Source organism: Homalodisca vitripennis, chromosome 6 (genome assembly GCF_021130785.1).
Source record: "Homalodisca vitripennis isolate AUS2020 chromosome 6, UT_GWSS_2.1, whole genome shotgun sequence".
Taxonomy (NCBI): Eukaryota; Metazoa; Arthropoda; class Insecta; order Hemiptera; family Cicadellidae; genus Homalodisca; species Homalodisca vitripennis.
The window spans coordinates 156110179-156130745 of NC_060212.1; the positions used below are offsets into that span (position 1 = coordinate 156110179).

Genomic DNA, 20567 nt, shown 5'->3' on the forward strand with positions numbered 1-20567 from the left:
ATATCATCGGAATATATCCATCTACGGTTGTGAGAAGATTTGATATCTTTAATGCTGCTATTGATCAGAAAACCCATAATACACAATTAAAAATACCTCGATCTGGATAGAGTGGGTGGCAACTTCAACAAATTGTGCGTGGAAGTTGACATAGACGTTGGCAGTTTGCAATGCTTGTATGACCCCTGACTGCTGGCTACAACAAACACATTAACTCTTATACTATCAATACTAACTCTTATACTAGATTACTTTCCAATATAAAAAAATATCAATACTGACAATATTTGCAATCTTAGTATCAGAGTAGAAGGTGCAGATAGGCACTAAAAGGTTAAGGAACTAACTGACAGAATAGTTCCAAATTATATCCTTATACGTACATTGTAGGTTTAAGATTGGAAAATGTAACAATCTGAATGCTTGTTTCATATAAAAAAATAAATATTTTAGTTTGATTCATTGTGTGCTTGGAAACTTGCTCCACAGCTTTAAAATAAATGAATTTAATTACTAAAGTAGTTTTATCAAAGCAATCAAAATAATAAATCTGTTATAAAATGTTCTAACATCTTATACATTATACAAAACAAACAATTTATGAGTGCTTTTAGGATTAGCATTCAACTGTCTAAGTTCTAAAAGTTAATTTTTGATTAAAATATTAATTATAAATAAAATATTTTGAAACAAAAAATGTTGTTTTTATTTTACATTCAAAGTTTAAATTATTTTATATTAAACAATAAATACTACAATTATTTCTGCAAAATTATTTGATGAGGTCGAGTTAGTTGCCCTGATGAGATACTGCAATTGGCGCACCTGACTGAAACCTGCTCGCTGAGCAGTGGCACGCCTACCAAACGCCAACCCAGTGGTTTGTAAGATCTGTTGATAAGGTTCAATAGGCTACACTCTTTCCGGTAGAGGAGAACCCGTTCGAATTTCACTACCTTTGGAGTCAACTCAAAGTCACACAATACTCCAATGCAGGTCATCTAGAATAGAGAGAACCTTGTTTTAATTTATATAATGCACCAAGTTTTTTATCTCCCAACTGTGTTGCATTTATATTACTGTGTCTATTTGTGAACTAATTATTATAGACTTAAAAATCAAACTAACGGGAAATCACTGTATGCATTAGTTAAATTTATAATATTAGATCAAGTTCAATTTAAATCTGTGAAATTTTGGAAGCCTATGCAACTTACGTCATCTATGACATACTGTGACAAGAAACTGTCTGTATTTTGAACTTTGGATTAACACACTATTTTCTCTGATTTTCATATTACGCAAATAAAGTTCTACAGTACAGACCGTTTCAAATAGGTTTCTCTACATCCACATACTGTGTACCAAAAAGTACTATTATTACTTCTATGTTTTAAAATGTTCCAGCCATTTAAAGTTAAAATTTATATGATGGAAAATAAGTCTCCTTGTTGTACTATACCTAACACTGATGAAACATCTGGCTATCTTCTTTAATAGTTGCTTTCTCTAATAGAGAACAGGCGTGGGCACATCAACTAACAAGGCTGCAGATGCTAAAAGGAGCATGCTATCAAGGAAAATGATATATTTCATTAATAATATTTGAATAAACTTTTACCTTGCTTTCTCTTAAACTAACTGTCATCTTGTCAAAGTAACAAACCATTAAATACTATGTATTTATATACCATTATATATACATAGTAAAACAAAAATTGGAAGTAACCAATGAAAGTGCAGAGATTAGAATACTTAAGAAATCAGAATTTCATTATACAAACTACTATAAAGGAAATAAAAACTGTAATTGTATATCATTATATAAATTTGAACTTATGATTAGGGTTAAATGATCCCTCCACAACAGACTTTAAAAATTTTACAGTAGTCCAGCACCTCGTAGTTACAAACTGAAGTCTTAAAAAAACTATAATTAATTGTAAAGCAAGATTACTACATTGGTGTTTTGTTTAAGAAATATAAAAATAGAGATTATTGTCTATAGTTTAAATCTCAATACAGCAATTAAAAATAATCTGCTTGAACATTGTTATAATATCAGTATGGCGCAATGATGTATTTACATATTATCAATTTTGTTTTATTTGAAAAGGGATATCCTTATTGCTTGACTTCATGAAAACATTTTTAATGTTGCATGTAAAACTATCAATCAATCAATTCTTTATTGTCATTAAACAACATACAACATTGTAATAGACATTGTCAAATAGGTACATAAAATATACTCTATGCTAAAAATATAAATGCCTACATAAAACATATAAAATATAAAATATTAGACTAGAATGGTAGGCTATGTATTGTTAAAACTTAAGGTCACTCATGTCAGCAGTTTCCCAGTCCTCAACACAATAAAAGGCTTTAATTTGTAACCAATTTTGTAAAACTTTTTTTAAAATTATGTACAGTAACATTCCTAGCAGCTAATGGTAACTTATTAAACAGTTTTGACCCCAATGTAACCATAACTGTGTTGTGTTTTACTTAGTCTAACATATTTACAATCAATTAGGCCCTTATTTCTAGTGTTATGCTCATGGCAACTACCTCTTAGGTTATATTCATCCAAATGTTCTTTAACATAGATCAGACATTGGAGAATATACATTGAGGGAACAGTAAGTATGCCTAGCTCTGTAAAATGTGATCTACAGCTATCCAGAAAGCCAATACCTGAAACACATCTGATTGCTCGCTTTTGCCATTTAAAAACCTCCTTTAATCCCTACACTAATAAGCGTTAATATGAAAAGTTTAGGGTTTTTCTCAAATAGCAACTTGCTAAAACCAACTTTAAGAAATGAAATCACCAAATGGTTGGCCCTGTCTTACCTGTATGAATCCAGGTTCAGGGTTATTCAGCATGCTGTAGACAAGTGTTCCCTCAAACTTTCCAATAACTTGGGGGCAGGCGTACACCTCCAGGTATTTACTTTTGCCTGGCTGCAACATGGAATTTTTGTATTTGTCACTATGACACTCTTGAATAATCACTACACAGATGTTTAAAAAAACCACAACCACTTATATTTTTATACAAAGCATTAACATGCTTTTGATAACACTTCATCCTTTTCCGAGGCTGTTCTTATTCTTGAAAGGACCAGTACTGGAAGAAACAGGAAGAGAGGAGCAATGTGGTTTTAGGAAAGGTAGGTCAACGGTGGATGCTATTTTTGTGATGAGACAAGTGTTAGAAAAGAGGTGGGAATACGGAAAAGATACAATGGTAGCTTTTATAGACCTACAGAAGGCATATGATAAGGTACTGAGAGAAAGGATATGGGAGAGTACGAGAAAGAGAGGATTGTGTGAGGGGATAGTAGTAAGAATAAAGAACCTGTACGGCATATGTAAAAACAGGGTGAGAATTGAAGAAAAATATACGGAAAACTTTTAAAACAGAGAGAGGAGTAAGGCAGGGAAGCATATTGTCACCTTTCCTTTTCAATATTATAATGGATGAAATTATTCTAGAAGTACAAGGAAACAGAGGAGCAGAAGAACTTAAGACGATAGCATATGCGGATGACATAATGATATGGGAAAATAGGGAAGAAGAGTTAGAACGAGAGTTAAACAAATGGGCAAAAGTGGCGAAGAAATATGGTTTAGAGATGAACATACAAAAATGTAAAGTAATGAAAGTAGAGAGAAGGTAAGGAAATAACAAAGACGTGTTAGTTGAAGGAAAAAGACTTGAAAAGGTGAAGAATTTTCTGTTATTTAGGAAGTATCATCATAGCAGATAGGGGCACAATAAGAGAAGAGATTGGAAACAGAATATGGAAGAGTGGAAAGTTTTTCAATATGGTGAAGAAGATTGTGTGGAGTTGGAACATTGGGAAAGAATCAAAAGTATTGATGTATAAATCTTATTTCCAACCAATTTTATTATATGGAGCAGAGACGTGGACGTGGACTAAAAATGATGTAAGCAGATTGCAAGCTGCAGAAATGAGATTTTTAAGAGGGATAGAGAAGACTACAAGAAGAGATAGAATAAGGAACGAAATAACCAGAGAAAGATTGAAGGTAGTTTCACTGCAAGAGACAATGGAAAGAAGAAGAATACAGTGGATGGGGCATGTGAAGAGGATGGGAGATAATAGAATGCCTAGAATAGCACTGGAGAAGGAGGAAAGAGGAAGAAGACCAAGAGGAAGACCGAGAGAGGAAGATGGGAGGACCAAGTGTGGAAAGACATAGAGAGAAGGGGACTACAGAAAATGCAGGTGGGAGGAAGAGGAGACCTGGAATGACAGACAAAAGTGGAGGAGGCTGTGTACGACGACCCGTGATAACAGAAACGTCGGATGATGATGATGATGATGATAATTGCACTTCACACTGACACTTTCACAGGATTGCAGATCTTGAATTGTAGTGTTACTGATTTCTTGTTTCAACGAATGATCGCAAATGTCAGACAATATCTTGATACCTTTACAATCTTTACCGTCTAAAATAAACTGTAAACAAAGGGAATTGCAATACAAAAAACAGTGATGTCAGTGTTCATGTACTTTGCAGTGATGATTAAGATGTTAAAATCACTAAACTTACAATATGAAGGAAATATAAGTGTTTAGGTAATCAATGATCATATCAGCTTTTGAGAAACACCAAAAGTATCTTAATTGGAGGCATACTCTCTAGTTAATAAACATATATTTACAAATATTTTTGTTCAAATTACTGCTTTGGCTTTTTTGTTCTGATATACAGTGTCCTGTAACTCTCTGGACAAAGGTTTCTACTCTCAAGACAGACACATTTTACAATATAAACATGGGCCTCCAGTGCTCAGTTTCCCGCATGTCTGTCTGTATATGTTTTTATTACAAAATAATTAATATCTTAAAACTAGAAAATTAGATTCAACCAAACTTGGGTCAAATGTTCACAGCACTAAGGCCAGTCACTACAAAAATATTATGAGATTATCTTTGATAATTTAAAATTGTGACCATAACAACTTTTTAACTTTGAATACCATACAAATCAGCAGTTTTACAAAATAATTAAAGGAATGCAAGTTTTATTGAATTCCATCACAAATCCAATGATACCAAAATGTTAACCAATATAGGTATAAATTGTAGATGCTTCTTGCTTACTGGATTTTAATTACTCATTAATTTAAAAATCAAACACTCCAATAGTTAAATTTTCTTTCTGTGAGTTCTTTTGTTTTGAAGGAAATCATCATCAGACTCACTTAACTGAAAACAAAGTGGTTAAAGTGAAGGCCTCACAGAAATAATATTTAAGTGTTTGATTTTTAAACTAATGAACTATTATAACAATTTCTTAAATAATATAAACACACTTTCAAATTTTTACTACGTAATTAGGATACATCCAGGATATTCAGGATAAGTAAGGTTAGGGGGTAGGGGCCACCTCCTACCGAGATCCATGAGGAAGAATTAGGGCACTAATCTTAAAGTCACGTCCCCCCGAAAGAAGGGGAGGCCAGCTCTGAACCAGCCTCTCCAGTCAAAGCAGGCAGGGGTTGGCACACCCTTGTTGAGACTATCAAGAACCTCTGATTGTTAGGGAACCCCACCAAACTCCAACAGTCATCTCCCGCAGTAGACAAGACCTATCGAATTGCCCTTGCACCCCGGAATCTTGACATTTACAGTTAGTGACATCCATTGGGTTGCCCAGATTTAAGTGACACATCGGTTTTTGCTGTTGCCAGTGGTAGGTTCAACTGGAAGTTATGAACCAGCCAGAAGTGATCCCTGCTGGGTCAAACCAATGTGTTACTTAAATCTGGGCAACCTTATGGATGTCCAGGAGTGGCACATGACTAACCAAACATGTTGAGGGGTACCAGATAGGTCTAGTCTACTGAGGGAAATGACTGTTGGAGTTGATGGGGTTTCCTAAGAGTCAAAGGTTCTTGCTAGCCTAGACTTATCGAATAATTAAACATGGTGTGTGCCGCAGGGGTCTGTCCCTGGGGCCTCTCTTGTTTCTTTGCTACTTGAAGGGTTTACCTGGAGCAATCCCTGTTGGTAGTAGTATTTGTTTGTTTGCTGACGATTCGAATATAACAATATCAGGAGACACTAAAGAAAATGTTGAAGTTTCATCATTTATTACTTTGTCAATTGTCAAAGAATTTTTGGATCATAAAAATCTTCTACTAAACTCAATTAAATCTAATTTTATATCATTTTGTACAAAACAAACAAGGCATAAAATAAACCCACAAGTAGCTATAAATAACGAAATAATAGAACAAGTTGAAGTAACAAAATTTTTAGGGCTTTTAATTGACGAAAACCTAAGTTGGGACAAGCACACTGATCATGTGGTAGGCAAAATGTCAGCAGGCTTATTTGCTCTGAGACAATTGGCAAAGTACTGTAGCTTGGAAACATTAAAAATAATATATTTTTTTTTTAGTTCACTCACATCTTGCTTATGGGATAAGCATATATGGAGCAACAAAAAAATGGAAATTTAGATATAATTTTAATACAACAAAAGAAATCATTAAGAATTATGTGCAAATTAAAAAAGAGAAGACTCAGTCAAACATCTTTTTGCTAATCTAAAAATATTAACTGTATATGGGCTCTATATTTTAGAAACTATGACTTACGTAAAACAGAACTTTGACCCGATTTTATCTGTAAATAATCATATTCACAACACTCGATTAAATAGACAGGTTTGAAACACATCATTTAGATTTTTTTAAGAAAAAAAACTAAATATATGGGAACAAAGTTTTTTGTATATGCTACCAAGGCATATTTTACTGGAAAATAATTTATGTAAATTCAAATCTAAAGCGAAAGATTATTTAATAAATTTATCTCTTTATTCGCTAGATGAATATTTTTCTCAGCTAGAATTAAGCAATTCTGACCTAACTGTTGTAAGGAATCTAGGAGGGGCCATTCTATGTTTGGTATAACATAATATATTTTAATATAAATAAAATCTATATTAAAGTCCTATCTAGTATTAAGTCTTGACCATTTTTAATTTGATGCTATTTATTGTACCTTTGTACATAATATGAATAAAGAATGTTTGAATCTTGAATCTTGAATCTTAATGGTGAGCCAACGCCCTGCCTGCTATGACTGTAGAGGCTGGTTCTGAGCCGACTTCCTCTTCTTCCGAGGGGACATAACTGAGATTAATGCCCTAAATTCTTCCTCACAAATTTTCGACAGGAGACAGCCCCTACCCCCAACCTTACCCATCCAGATTATCCTGTCACTCCGGAAGCAGTGGAAAGGTCCTTTTAGGACTAGGTTCATTTTCTAAGCTTCTTGTCTTAAGAGAATATAAAAAAATATATTAATTATTTTGTAAAAAACACATACAGACAGACGGAAAATCAAACATTGGAGATCCATGTTCATAAAATGGTGAAATGTGTTTGTCTTCAATTAAGCAATAATGTTGTATTACCTTTGTCCAGAGAGTTACATACAACATGAATAATATGCAAATATGTTTAGTTTTGATATTACAGTTGTTGTGATACAATATTTATGAACTGATCTCAACTTTTTTAAACATTTTTGAATATTGAATGTTGAGCCATTAGTCTAAGTTATTTGAAACATGTTAATCTTTTCATTTTTAGTTTTTCTGGTCACTGGACAGTTGTAAGGATCGTTCATCTTGGACAGTAAAATACACCACAAAGTACACACTCATTTCATTCATCTCACACTTATTTGTCCTTGGTTTAATATTTAATATCTAATAAAAAGAAAAGGAAATATCATATCCATATAGCTTGAACTTTGTACAATTTAAAAGTAGATGATTAGTTTTTTTCTGAGGACAAGTAACTCAAACATGATGATTTTAAGATTAACATTGTTGAGTTATGGGTGGTGAAGGAGAGATGTGCTGAGGCCTGATACTTTCTGGAAGAGAAGATCGAATTAAATGAAGGAGATGAGAAAATGAATTTTTAACAAATAATTGTGTAAGAGATTGTAAATTGTTACGCATTAAACTCCAAAAGATAATTTTTTATTATTTGCTGTGCAGCTTCTGGAGTGATAGGATAAATATGGAATAAAGTCTGCACACTGTCATGGTCACCATGAAAGACTACACTCTGGGCCTGTGCCATCTTGGAGCCAGGTGTTAACGAGTTTTTACCAAAGAGCGTTACTTCTCTGGGCTAGAGCAGGACATATTTTTAGCTTTTAAACTGAGGGAACCACAGCTACCCAACCAAGATCCTCTCCTCTTGAATGAAGCATGCGAACCAACCAAGAATTTTCATATTCCAGAATCAGATTACAGATGTGTAGCTCAAGGACATCCATTAGGTTACCAAGACATGGTGGTAATACACAATATTATCTTCTAAACAGGAATAAACTAGCTACATAGTACACCCATTTTGGTAATTATAATTATTTGTAAATACAGATTTATTGAATACATATTGTCTTATATTATCTTATAAACTTTCTGTAATAAAATACTAATACATTTTCCTTAAAATATTATTATAAATAACAAAAAAAAAAACACAAAAAAGTGTCAGAATAAAAATAACTTACTGGGATTTGTTGACTTTTTGATGTGAATCCAAAAGGAAAGTCTCCAAATATATTGTCTTCTTCCAAGAATTCAAAACTAATTTCTACATCTACCGCTGATATGTTAGTGAAACAAAACTTCGTCGACACATCGTTAGTCCTAAAGAAAAATATATTTAACAGTCTTAATAAGGTTACAGTGCAAATAGATTATGTTAAATAAGACTAATTCAAACTGTTGGAATATACTAATGGCAATTTTAACGTCACGATCAATACTTACAATTTATTAGTTTTATTAGATAAAAAAATACATTGATTTACTCCAAAACTACATAAAAACAACCATTTTCAGGAGTATAAAATAGCTCATGCTGCTAGATAAAAACTATTTTCTCTATTTTTATTTCAAAGGACCTTTATCAATATGAAAAGCTACTACAATTAAGAGACTGTATTTACAAATATGAAATAAACTAAATAGTTATTAAGGGTTAATAGTAATTAAAGTAAAATAAAGGTTATTAAGGGTTTTTATATCTCAATACAAATATATTGAGTTTTATTTACTGTACTAGAAAAATATTGTCTTCTGAGGTGTAACACCACAATAACCACTATTTTTATGTTATTTTGCCTGTTCATAGAAAATAACTCTTTACCTGTTTTTATTAGCTTCTGTTGCATATACTGGACCAAAATAAAACTGGTTTTCATCAAGCAAATAGACATTGTTGCTAATACCAGATGAGCTTAGAGTTGTGTGAACCTGGAAATCACAGAAACTCAGCTGCAGTTATTGGTTATTATGAATTATAATATCAGACTATAATTTAGTCTGCTTTGTTTTATATTGATGTCTCGATTTAATAGTAGAGTCCCGTTAATCCGACCTAATTGGGACCGAGCCCTATTCGGATTATGTGATTGTTCGGATTAGCCAGAATTACAGAAAAATACGGGTTTAAACTTGAGATGGGTCTATTTTGTTATAGAATTATCAACATTGTTTATTACAACATGTTTTCTGACTGTTGCATTGTATTTCTTGACAAATAAACGTGTTTGCGAATACTAAGCACATTTACCGTATTTAGTGTGAGAGTTCTATTGTTAAGCAATGTGAGCGTACTGGATATTGTACGGGTCCACGCGTTCAATAGTTGTACGAAACTACACGTCATCCAATAGACTCTCTTCAATGCGACAGAAGACAATAACTGAATTTATGTCTTTTAACAATTAATATTGTACTCAATAATAATATCAGTACTGTACGTCCAATTTTTGTTTGATTTCACTTCTTAATACAGTAATTTAACTCATACTTAACCTATAAGTTTCAATTTGGTACTGTATTTAACTTCATTATTTATGTACTGTACCGTACACAATTTGTCTTAATAAAATACTGTATGTCTATTTAATTAAAGTTTTCTTTGTTTATGTACGAAATGATGCACCCATTTTCATTTTTTATGTAATTAGTTCCTATAACTGTTCATTATCGTTATAAATAATTCCTCCTGGACCTGTTCGGATTAACCGACGTTCGGATTACACGTGTTCGGATTAGTGGGACTCCACTGTACTTATAAATTGACATTTATATAAGATTGCTGTAAATAAGATTTTAGAACTGTTGGTTCTCCCTGATAATTTTGTTAAAACAGATTCTTCTAAGTTCAAGGATTGTGGATTTTTTTATTTATTTATTACCAGCTTCACATAGGTTTATAATTTTCAGCATGGCTAAAGATAAACATGTTGATATTCAACATTTAAAAATGAACTAATAAACTAAATTAAAACCCATTAAGAAATAGTTAAATATTTTGCAAAGCTTAGTTAAAAATTCAATAATAAGTACTTGTAACAATTTTTAATCATTTAAGTATTCAACAACTGAATAGTATATCCGGTTAATGAGGTAGCATTTTTAGGAAGTTTTAAATGCACTTATGGAATTTGCATTCTTTAGATTTGAAGGCAATTTATTAAAGATTTCTAGAGCTATAATAAGGAGCCTGCTCGAATAGTTTTAATTAATGTATGGAGTATTATAGAGGTTGATTTCTGATGTTATAATGGTGCAATACTTTATTTTTTTTAAGAGTTGTTATTAGTTTTAAATAGTAAAAGGGTTTCTAAAATATAAAGAGATGGTAAAGTGAGAATGTTATGGTTTTCAAAAAGTGGTTTGCAATGTTGTCTTTTTTTAAATTTGAACATGATCCTAATGATATATTTCTGAGTTTTGAAAATATGTTTTGATAGCACCGAATCTCCCAAAAAAAAAAAAATATATTTTTAGAATAATTAATGGTGAACTAAAACCCTTTTTTAGAAAATTAATTTTAATTTTATTTCATACACAGAGGTTAATGTACACACTGAAGATGGTTAATACCGAAACAAGTGTATGAAACAAAACTAAAATTAATTTTCAAAAAAAAAGGTTTTAGTTTACCATTAATTCTAACATAAAGATGACCCTATAATGTGGAGTAAGTAATAACATAACTATATTTTTAATTTATTGGTTAGTGATTTGAAGTAAAACAGTAAACGATAAATAAAATATACACGAATGTTCTTTAGTGATGAGTAGTGATTCGGGGAAGTAGTAAAAACAGTAAGACTGGTAATCCCAACACCACGTGACATTCACATGACATTGATGAATAAAGTCAAATTTAAATTTAATTATATAGTAAAGAATTTTTATCCTGAAGTGTACATCAGTGGTGAGTATAATAAGACTGTTGACACTGGAGTATACAACAGCAACGAGAGGCTTGACCTTGAACTTACGACACCACCTACACAGGGCTAGGCCTATATTTACAGACCCACATTTTTTTATTTCTACATTTGGAACAAACAACGCGAGGGAAAATAATATTCTTATTTGAATACACACACAAACTACAACATACAACGTTAACAACGTTTGGGAAATCATTTATTCTACACACCCGGACTTGAACTTCAACATAAGGAGCAACCAACTTCAGGCTGTTCATAAACTGAAGTAACTTGGATAGGCGAACAACTTTATATGGCACCACCAACGTGGGGCTGTTTACTTAACCTACACATACTTGAACTATGTTACCTCAAAACATCTTAATGGGGTTTAACCCTTTCCGCGCTACAGCAATTTGGGACGCACCATACCCAAACGCTACATATACCTCAAAATCTTTTTTTCCATAAAGTCAACGCTAATGTTGTTTTTGAGTTTGTTACCATATAAAAAGACTTTTGGGGATGAAAAAAGAATAATTTTTTTAATATGTTTATTTAACTTATAAAACAATATAAATACACAAAATTTAACGAAATATTGAACGAAATTTTACTATCTTGTATAATATTATATTATAGTATATATATATATATATATATATATAGTATGTATATTATAGTTAAAATAAAACATTAATGGATATAAAAAAAATCTAAAATCAGCCATCACGGTTTTCAAGGTAACGTCAACGTGTGGTACGTCTTGAAACACGTATCCGGGTGCAGGTTCGGCCGGGCGGTGCATGTCTCGCACACGTAAATGGTCTCCTTGCGTAAACCGTTGCGTGTACACACAACACATCTTCCCAATATGTCAAAAACCAATTTGACAACGTACGCACAACAGTTCCACTCGCAGTCCGCGAACGAACTAAACCGGCGAGTTAGTTTGTCAGTAGCGCTAGTGTCTGGCAAAACAGGCAGTGGCATGGGTAGTGCGCCGCCATTTTGCAGCTTGGAGAACAACCGGGAGGCGGGGACAACTATTACTGTGTTTTTTCTATTGAGGGATTTATGCTCCAGCAGCTGCTGCACTCCACCGGCAAAACTGGGAACTACTTACTCCCAATAATAAACTCAATGTTTAAAAGCGAATATATTTGTCAACAGCGTTTTTAGCAAAGTAAAAATTGGCGGTAAAAAAACAGCGCGCAAAGTGTTAAGATATGAAACTTTTCTGGAGTATACCATGAGCAGTAGAATACAGGCCCAATACAAGAAATAAAAGATGAAACCACTAACTCAGTTTTTATGCTTATTTAGGTTACGATCTTTAATAAATTGAAGTTACCTTTTTGAAAATTGCTGTGGGATTGTTGTCAATGTGCGGTATGTCACATGTTGCCGACAAAAACACGTTGTACCTCTTTCTCCAACCCCCGATTTCCAGTTGCAAAGTTTGGTGATAGACAGCCAACTTTTTAGGATCAAAAAATACTCTCCATGATCTTTTCTCACCAGGTTCAAGATTTATTCTTGCTGTGAACTTCTCTTCTACTGTCTCATCTGAAAAATTTAAAAACAGTAAAGAGAATAAAAGTATGTATTTAATATAAATTTTATACTTATCAATAAACTAATTATTGTTATTTTATTCGTCGTCATCAGCCATAAATAATGAAATTTATTATTATTTATTTATAATTCTGTCCAAAATTATAAAATATAAAAAGATAATATCAAATATAAATACTAAAAATGTTGTTATAGTTAATATAGTGGTCTCACTGATGTGGACTTTACATGACCATATCCTATTTGGGTCACCAAAAGTTCATATTATATACAATTTCATTACAGTACTTTTACAAATTTTAGATGAGTGCATAATTAAAACTATGATTTAAAAATAGAACTATTTTTTACTACATTTTAATTATATATAAGAGTTTTTAAAAAGTACAATTTCTAAATTATAAAAAATCTGGTTAAAAATTATAAAGTTGTAATAGTAATTTCTTGTCCATGAGTTCCCACAAAATTTCTGTCTTGTTCAAAATATTTTGGGTATGGAATGTTGAGTTAACCTCCAGTTCACCATACTCTGAGAGTAGCATCTGAAATCTTAACTGTCATAGATTTGACTTATGGAATCTGCTGGAGTCATGTCCGTCTACATTATTTTGGGTATCTTGCAAAAACTTTTCTTTCCGATATTAAATAATCAAATTGATCTATTAGTGTAATATGAGGCTTATATAATCCACGATAGTACTTCTACATTGGCATAACTAGGTGAGGGGATGGTGAAGAGGATATAATTCCCTAAAACTTTAAAAATACTTATATAACAGCTATTCAACTTTGAAATACAACAGTTAAAAAGTTTATTTTGAATCTAATTATCTTAATCTATTAACCTAAGGCCTACCTAATTTATTTAAATTTTGATTTATGCTATACCCTTTGGTGTGATGTGCTCTTCAAACAGATACATCCCCCTCCCAAAGCCAAGTTACTCCACTTTATTGATGAGCGGTTTTCTTCTTCATTACTTTACAAACAATTGAACACCAAGATCACATTGAGCTCTGGGAAATGGTAAAAGTTGCGAGAATAAGGCTAAAAACTCACCTTACATAAACTTTTAACCAAACAAGATCATCACCCATTATGTTGTGACGTGAAGAATGGTGTATTTCAATATTTGCTGATGGTTCAGTAAAGTTGTTATCCAGTCATTTATCCACATCATACCAGCAACAGCACTGGTGGTGTCACCACTACACTATATATAATATATGTATTCTATTCATTCAGTAAACATTGCTCACCAAATATGAACTATTTAAATTTACATTACTTTACCAACATAACATTAAATGAATGTTGAGGTTAGCTCCAGTTCACCTTTCTCTTAGTGCAGCATCTGAAATTTGATAATTTTATCTGATAGATTTTACTCATGGAATCTAGAGTCATATTTGTCTGAAGAGTCAGTGATTGAGAAGCTGAAAACCAACTATTTAGGTGACCGACGTCGAAACGATGTAAACTACAAAAAATAGTGTTATCTATGTGAAACGATATTCTCATTGTCTCATCAGGTGCACAATTGAGTGCACTACGATTTTTAGACACATTCCTAAAGCACGGTGTAACAAGTAAGTTTTTTACATGTAACGTATTTATAGTGGAAAGGGTTGATTCAACTTTGAATGTTGAGTTTTACATTCTTCTAGATCTAGATACACTATATTCTGTAGTCTAGGTGTCTACGATGTGAAAACAATGCAAAGTTTTGAACATTTTTATCACCGATCTTTCTTGGATATCTTCATATGAACGTGATTACACATTCCAGGAGTCAAGTCTGTGACAGTGTCAGATTTCAGACGCTGCACTATGAAAAAGGTGAACTGGAACTAAACTCAACATTCAAATTAAATCAATCTTTCCCATTATAGCTACATAATGTGTATAACAAACAATATAATCTTCAAATGAGACATCTCCCATAATCCTACAACCAAAAATAAGGCATTAAAGTGTTTCAAGTTAAAAAATAGTTCTTATGTGTTACAACTTAAGGTTGTTTCACAACATCCAGTTCTTAACAAGTGCATTACCTGTGCTAAGGGTGGATACAGACGTCCCTGATTTCTTTGATTCTGTTGTGGAAGCAGAATCTCCAGATGCTTCTATAACAACTTCCTCCACAGTAGCATCCCTTTCAGATTTTATAGAGTTTTCACTTTTGCTAGTTTTGAACTGAGAGGATGATGCAACTGAATGAGCACTTTTTTCACTTATAATTTCATCTGAGTTTTCTTCTTCTTCCTGTAGGGTTTATCATTTTTAAGTTTGTTCATTTGGTAATGTTATGAAAAATATGGTACTAGTAAAGTAGACTAATGCAAAACAGTGGAATTACTTACAGATACAATCATTATATGAACTTTATTTCGCAAAACAAAGTAACCACAGGAGCTGTAGAGAAGTTGGACAGTGGCTCTATCTATTTAAATATAAAAATTAGTTTTGATTAATTCCAGACACAATAGAATTGATCAGTTTCAGAACTCACATATCAATCATTTTTTCATTTATTCCATTCAAGTTTCTTGAAGTTGGTTTCTTATACTTTTCCTAATTGTATTTTGCATTAATGACAAACACAGTAATGTAATGTGTTTAATGATTTAGTCATTATAATTATAGCATGTTTTATATTCCTGTAAATGTAATTTTGTTTGATCTTGTATAACAAAATAATAATAAGTATGAAATGTGATATTCCATTTAAAAATGTATCCACTTTTAAACCAAATTAACATTTTTGTTGAATTACAATTTACGCTGAACAAAAATAAAATATATTGAAAACTTCAAATTATTATAATTAATTATATCATATACTCATTTAGTTATATACTACACAAACAAACCTGTTGGGAATCTTCTACATCAACTACTTGTTCTGTTTCATCAGTTACATCATCGTCAGAAACTCCAATTTCAAGTTCAGTAAATTTACCATCCAGGATTTTGAAATAACCAAGATCAGTGTTTCCTGTTCTAATTTCAGGCGTTTTTACAGAAGCTAGCGTTAAAGGATGTGGCAATGAGATTTCAAACCACTCTTTTTCGACTTCTAAAAGGCAATAATATAAATCAAATTATTATTTTCATAGATTTTGAGTTGAATGTATTATGTTTTTTGTCTATAATAAGACTGCTTATATGCAAATAAAGTTCTAAATTATTTGTAGACAGAAAAATAATTGGGTTGCTATTTATTTGATGATTTTGATACAGTTAGTGTAATAAATAACTGTTATGATAAAATAAATTTCGTGATGGTATATTTATTTTTATTATACTATTCATAGGTTTCCAAAAAGTGAAACAATTCATGTCACAATCATCAGACTTTAGCGAGAATTCACATGAACATCACCTGTCCAAGAGCAATTTGGGACTAAAGATTTCTGAGTAAAACTACAAGTATTTTGAGATTAATTTTACAAATAATGGGCTCACAGAGACAAAATTAAATACTTGATTTGTCACAAAAACCCTCTTAAAATGGAAACACTTTGTATAAAAACCCCAAAAAACAGATTGATAAAAATTAAATAATTTGAAAATGGAGTGGAATGCCACAGGGAGGTTCACTTCTGACTAGTTTATACCTTCCTGTTGAACCTATACTATGCACAGTAAAACTGATGAGTCACTTAAATTTTGACAACCCTATGGATGTCCACTAATAGCAAATATTCAGATACTGGGGTGCAGGGGTAGTCGATAGGTCTAGTCTGCTGTGGAGGATTACCACTGGAGTTATTGGAACTCCCTAAGTGTTATAGGCAGTTGATAGACTAGATATGGGTGTGCTACCCCTACCCGCTTTGATTGGAGAGGCTGGTACAGAGCTGGCCTCCCTTTCTTAAAAAGATGACATGACTGAGATAAAATGCCCAACATCCTCCCTCTTGGATCTCGACAGGAGATGGCCCCTATCCCCAATCTTACCCATGCAGAATATCCTGTCACTCTGGAAGCAGTAAAAGGTCCTTTTAGGACTAAATGCAATGAGAGGACTCTCAGCTTCTTGTTCTAAGAGAGAAAAAAACATGGATGGAAGAGTAAGTACAAGTAGTGCATATTTTAAAGATAAAATATTGGATAATTACAAAACGTAGGTATAGATAGAAATGGTACCTTTGCATCCTATGATATCTTTTAGCTTATAGCAACATTTATTAAAGAGCTGATCCCAACCCAGGCACAACATTAATATAACAAAAGAAGACACATCCAAAGTTAGCAGTTGAAGGTGGGCATTCTGCTCACCTCTCTAATAATACTGTTTAAAAAGAGGTTACTGATATGGCAAATAAAGTAATATACCAAAGACTTTGTTAACCAGCCTCTGATGTGTACTATATAAAAATAGTTTTTTGGAATCTTCTAAAGTGATTTCACCTGAAAAGATAAATGAAAAATAAAATAAATCGTATTTGCACCCTGGTAACCACTCCAGTAAAGCATAAAAATTAAGATATTTCATTTACATGTATAAAACACCCTCTTTGTTTTGTAATCTGTGAAAAATCACACATGAGTACCTTGTGTTTAATGAAAAGACAAAATAGCCTTAAAATATGGGATGACTTTAATGTTTATTCGTTACATATCTTGAGCTTGATACCCTCAAAACAATTAATTCTAAGTAAATATCTAATTTTGTTGTATCTTATTAAGTTTTGTAATCTATTAATAAAAAATTAGTAAAAAAGAATTCAGATTTAAATTAGCTAATTCGTTAAAAATAACCTACCACTAATCATGATAACATATAATAAATTTTCCGTTTACAACAAACCAAATTTATTTTCATCTCTGGATGAGTCTCATTAAGAACATATTCTATACTACATTATTGAAGACTTTAAAGTACAAATAGGTTATAGTTACTTTTAGATGTTATGAAAGTTTCTCTGTTCGCCTTAAATTTTGTCAGCTCTCCAAACCAGGTATCTGTTGGATTGAGTGGAAACTTGATAATATTGCAGTTTACACCAATATTAGTCCCTGAGGTCTGAAAAAAAAACAAAATTATTCTCAAGTGGAAACTTTACAAAATGTAGCCACAAATAATTACTACAAAATACACAATTTAAAAATTGGGATCTCAAGTTCTGATATATCCTTAACAATTATAATACTATTCTTCCTAGTCTAATATTATATAGCTTGATAGTGCACTGTGATGCAAGAAAGGTTTTTAGAAAAAATATGCATTATTATTATCTCTTTGTTTGAAGTTTATTTTTGACGATGGAAGGATTGTGAAGGAAACAGGATTTTTCCGGACATTTGCCATCATTCAGTGAAACACAAAATCAGTAAGATCTGCAATCTGATATCTCTTCTTCTGGTAAATAACTAACCTAATACATAATTACAAACTAGGTTAAAATAAACAAATCATACCAAAGTCAGGAATGCCTAAGTCAGGAACCACAACCACCTGTTGTGTGTCAACTTCACTAACTCTAAAACATGCACTTAATAAAAAACTATACACAACACTAATCATTAAAACTGAACTACAGAATACGTCTGCATTCGTCTACCAACCTACCAGATTACAGACCTTGAAACGTAGTGTTACTGATTTTTTATTATTAAACATTTGAATGATTTCAAAAAATACTTCCTTTCATCAAAATTGTAATCTTGAGATCGCACATGTTAACAAAATCGAGTAAATAAGCTAGTGGCTGAGAAAGTAAAAAGCCTGATCACCTGGTTGTGACAGCATCGAACACTTAAAAGCACCTTAACCCTTTGGGGTAAAAATCCCCCCATGGTTTGCCCTTAACCCTTTGGTTTGCCATGGTTGCAAGTCTGGGTTCATATAGAATGAGTGATATGATCCTACCAAACTAGCATGTTTCTACAAGTTCCAAGTAGAATCTTGGAAAACTTTTACAAAAGTCTTGATGGGTCTTTGACATGTGAGATTTAAATTGTTAATACTGTTTAATACTTCACTCTTCTATTATTACTGATATCTGGTTTAGCTGAGGGCTTGTTCCCTTTCTTTGTCTGTGGTTTTGGTACAGAGAACAGTGATGGAAGTCGGTCAAGACCCTGAAAGACAAATTTATTCAAATTTAACTTAATGTGTGAAATCTCGTTATTTCTAAAGACTTATAGCTCTATTTTTGAGAATTCCTTATGACCTAAAAGGTTTGACTGTACTGTCCTAATATGAATTATGAAAAAGCCAGGACAGTTTTTCTGCAAATTAAAAATAATTTTAACTTGAAATTGTTTTAGTAATTAATCATGAGCTGCGAATTTTTAAACTGGCTTTAGCCCTTAATATGCGAAGTGTGAGTATATGAAGAGTCTGCATGTGTGCTATGCATTGAGAGATAGTACCGAGCATGTGCATAATCATGCATCAAAAATTTCAGGAACTGATCGCTCCAAGTTTTAAACTTTACTGCATTTATATGCCTATGTTCTTCACCGAATGTTGGATGGTGAGGAGGATGTTCTTATATATTTAAACGAATGGTTCATGGTGACATATTTAAAGACAGGGAAAACTTTTGTCTAAATATTTTTAATATGCCCGTTAATTAATTACTAATAGGTATTTTTTACACCACCTTAAAATTTAATTTAATTTGTTCCAATTGTCTTTGAATAGGCTACTTGAGTGAAGAAAGTGAAGAAAAAACACTACATTAATACATAACCATCATAATTAATATTGATTTTATCTGTTGGAAAATCACAGTTAACAAGTTTTGATTATTAAAAAATCAAAGCAATGTTTGTATCAAACACCTTTAGTCTATTATCTGTTACATAATTTTAAGGATAACAAACAAACATATGACTTCTCTCTCAATCAGTATTAAGATGAAGGAACTTTTCTAAAGTTCTTATAAATTTTCTTCTTGTACAGCATTATAAAATCATTGTTTACCTCAAATTCCTTTGTAGTTTTATTCCACCTGCTGAGTAAAGTGACCAGTTCTTCCAGCTCTTGCTGATAACAGGCAAACTGAGCCTCCAATGCAGCATCATCTTCAATTTCATCCACCAATCCTGGAATTATTATTTAACTCTCTTATAACACTAAACTATACAGATTCGCAAAAGTATTACAAATTAGTAATAAACACAAGGTGTTTTTCCAGTTAAATAATACCAACTTCTCTTTTTGCATAAGATTATTTCAACCCTCAATCGGTTGCAATATATTAAATTGATATAAGACAACAAAACCTGCTATTACTTCGCCACAAAGTTTTTGCATGTTAATTATAAACCTTTGTCTCTTCAAAGACTATTCATTCCTCTTTATTCACCTCTAATCTCAAGATAAAGTGATATACTAATAATATTATAAATGTGAAAGTGCCTTTGTTTGTTTGTTTTGCTTTCACGCGTAAACTACTCAACTGATTGTACCGAAATTTTACATAGACATTCTCAGGGTCCCTCGGATGAATATAGGCCTATTCTTATTTCAAATATCCCTCCGGGGTATGCACCTACTGCTCATTAATTTAACAACTTTTTAAAATTTATTTATAGTATGTAAATTCTGTAAGGATTACCTATTAGTTTTAACTCCGTATTTAGATTTCAGCGATTAGGAAGTACTTATCTACCTTAGTAAATGTCCTAAATCAGTGTTCAGAATTTGACTCC

At 32.1% G+C, this 20567-nt stretch overlaps 1 protein-coding gene across 1 annotated transcript in view; it reads right to left on the reverse strand.

Annotated features, from left to right (window-relative positions):
• The window catches only part of LOC124365041 (hydrocephalus-inducing protein-like), a 213041-nt gene that overhangs the window by 96843 nt on the left and 95631 nt on the right, over positions 1 to 20567 (reverse strand). The window contains exons 33-43 of the mRNA XM_046820939.1: positions 19837 to 19958; positions 18888 to 18986; positions 17805 to 17928; positions 15770 to 15975; positions 14951 to 15161; positions 12673 to 12887; positions 9233 to 9339; positions 8592 to 8730; positions 2860 to 2970; positions 826 to 1001; positions 97 to 196 (exon numbers count right to left, since the gene is read on the reverse strand). Of these exons, the coding sequence (XP_046676895.1) occupies positions 97 to 196; positions 826 to 1001; positions 2860 to 2970; positions 8592 to 8730; positions 9233 to 9339; positions 12673 to 12887; positions 14951 to 15161; positions 15770 to 15975; positions 17805 to 17928; positions 18888 to 18986; positions 19837 to 19958 (1610 nt within the window). The remainder of the gene's footprint in view (positions 1 to 96; positions 197 to 825; positions 1002 to 2859; positions 2971 to 8591; positions 8731 to 9232; positions 9340 to 12672; positions 12888 to 14950; positions 15162 to 15769; positions 15976 to 17804; positions 17929 to 18887; positions 18987 to 19836; positions 19959 to 20567) is intronic.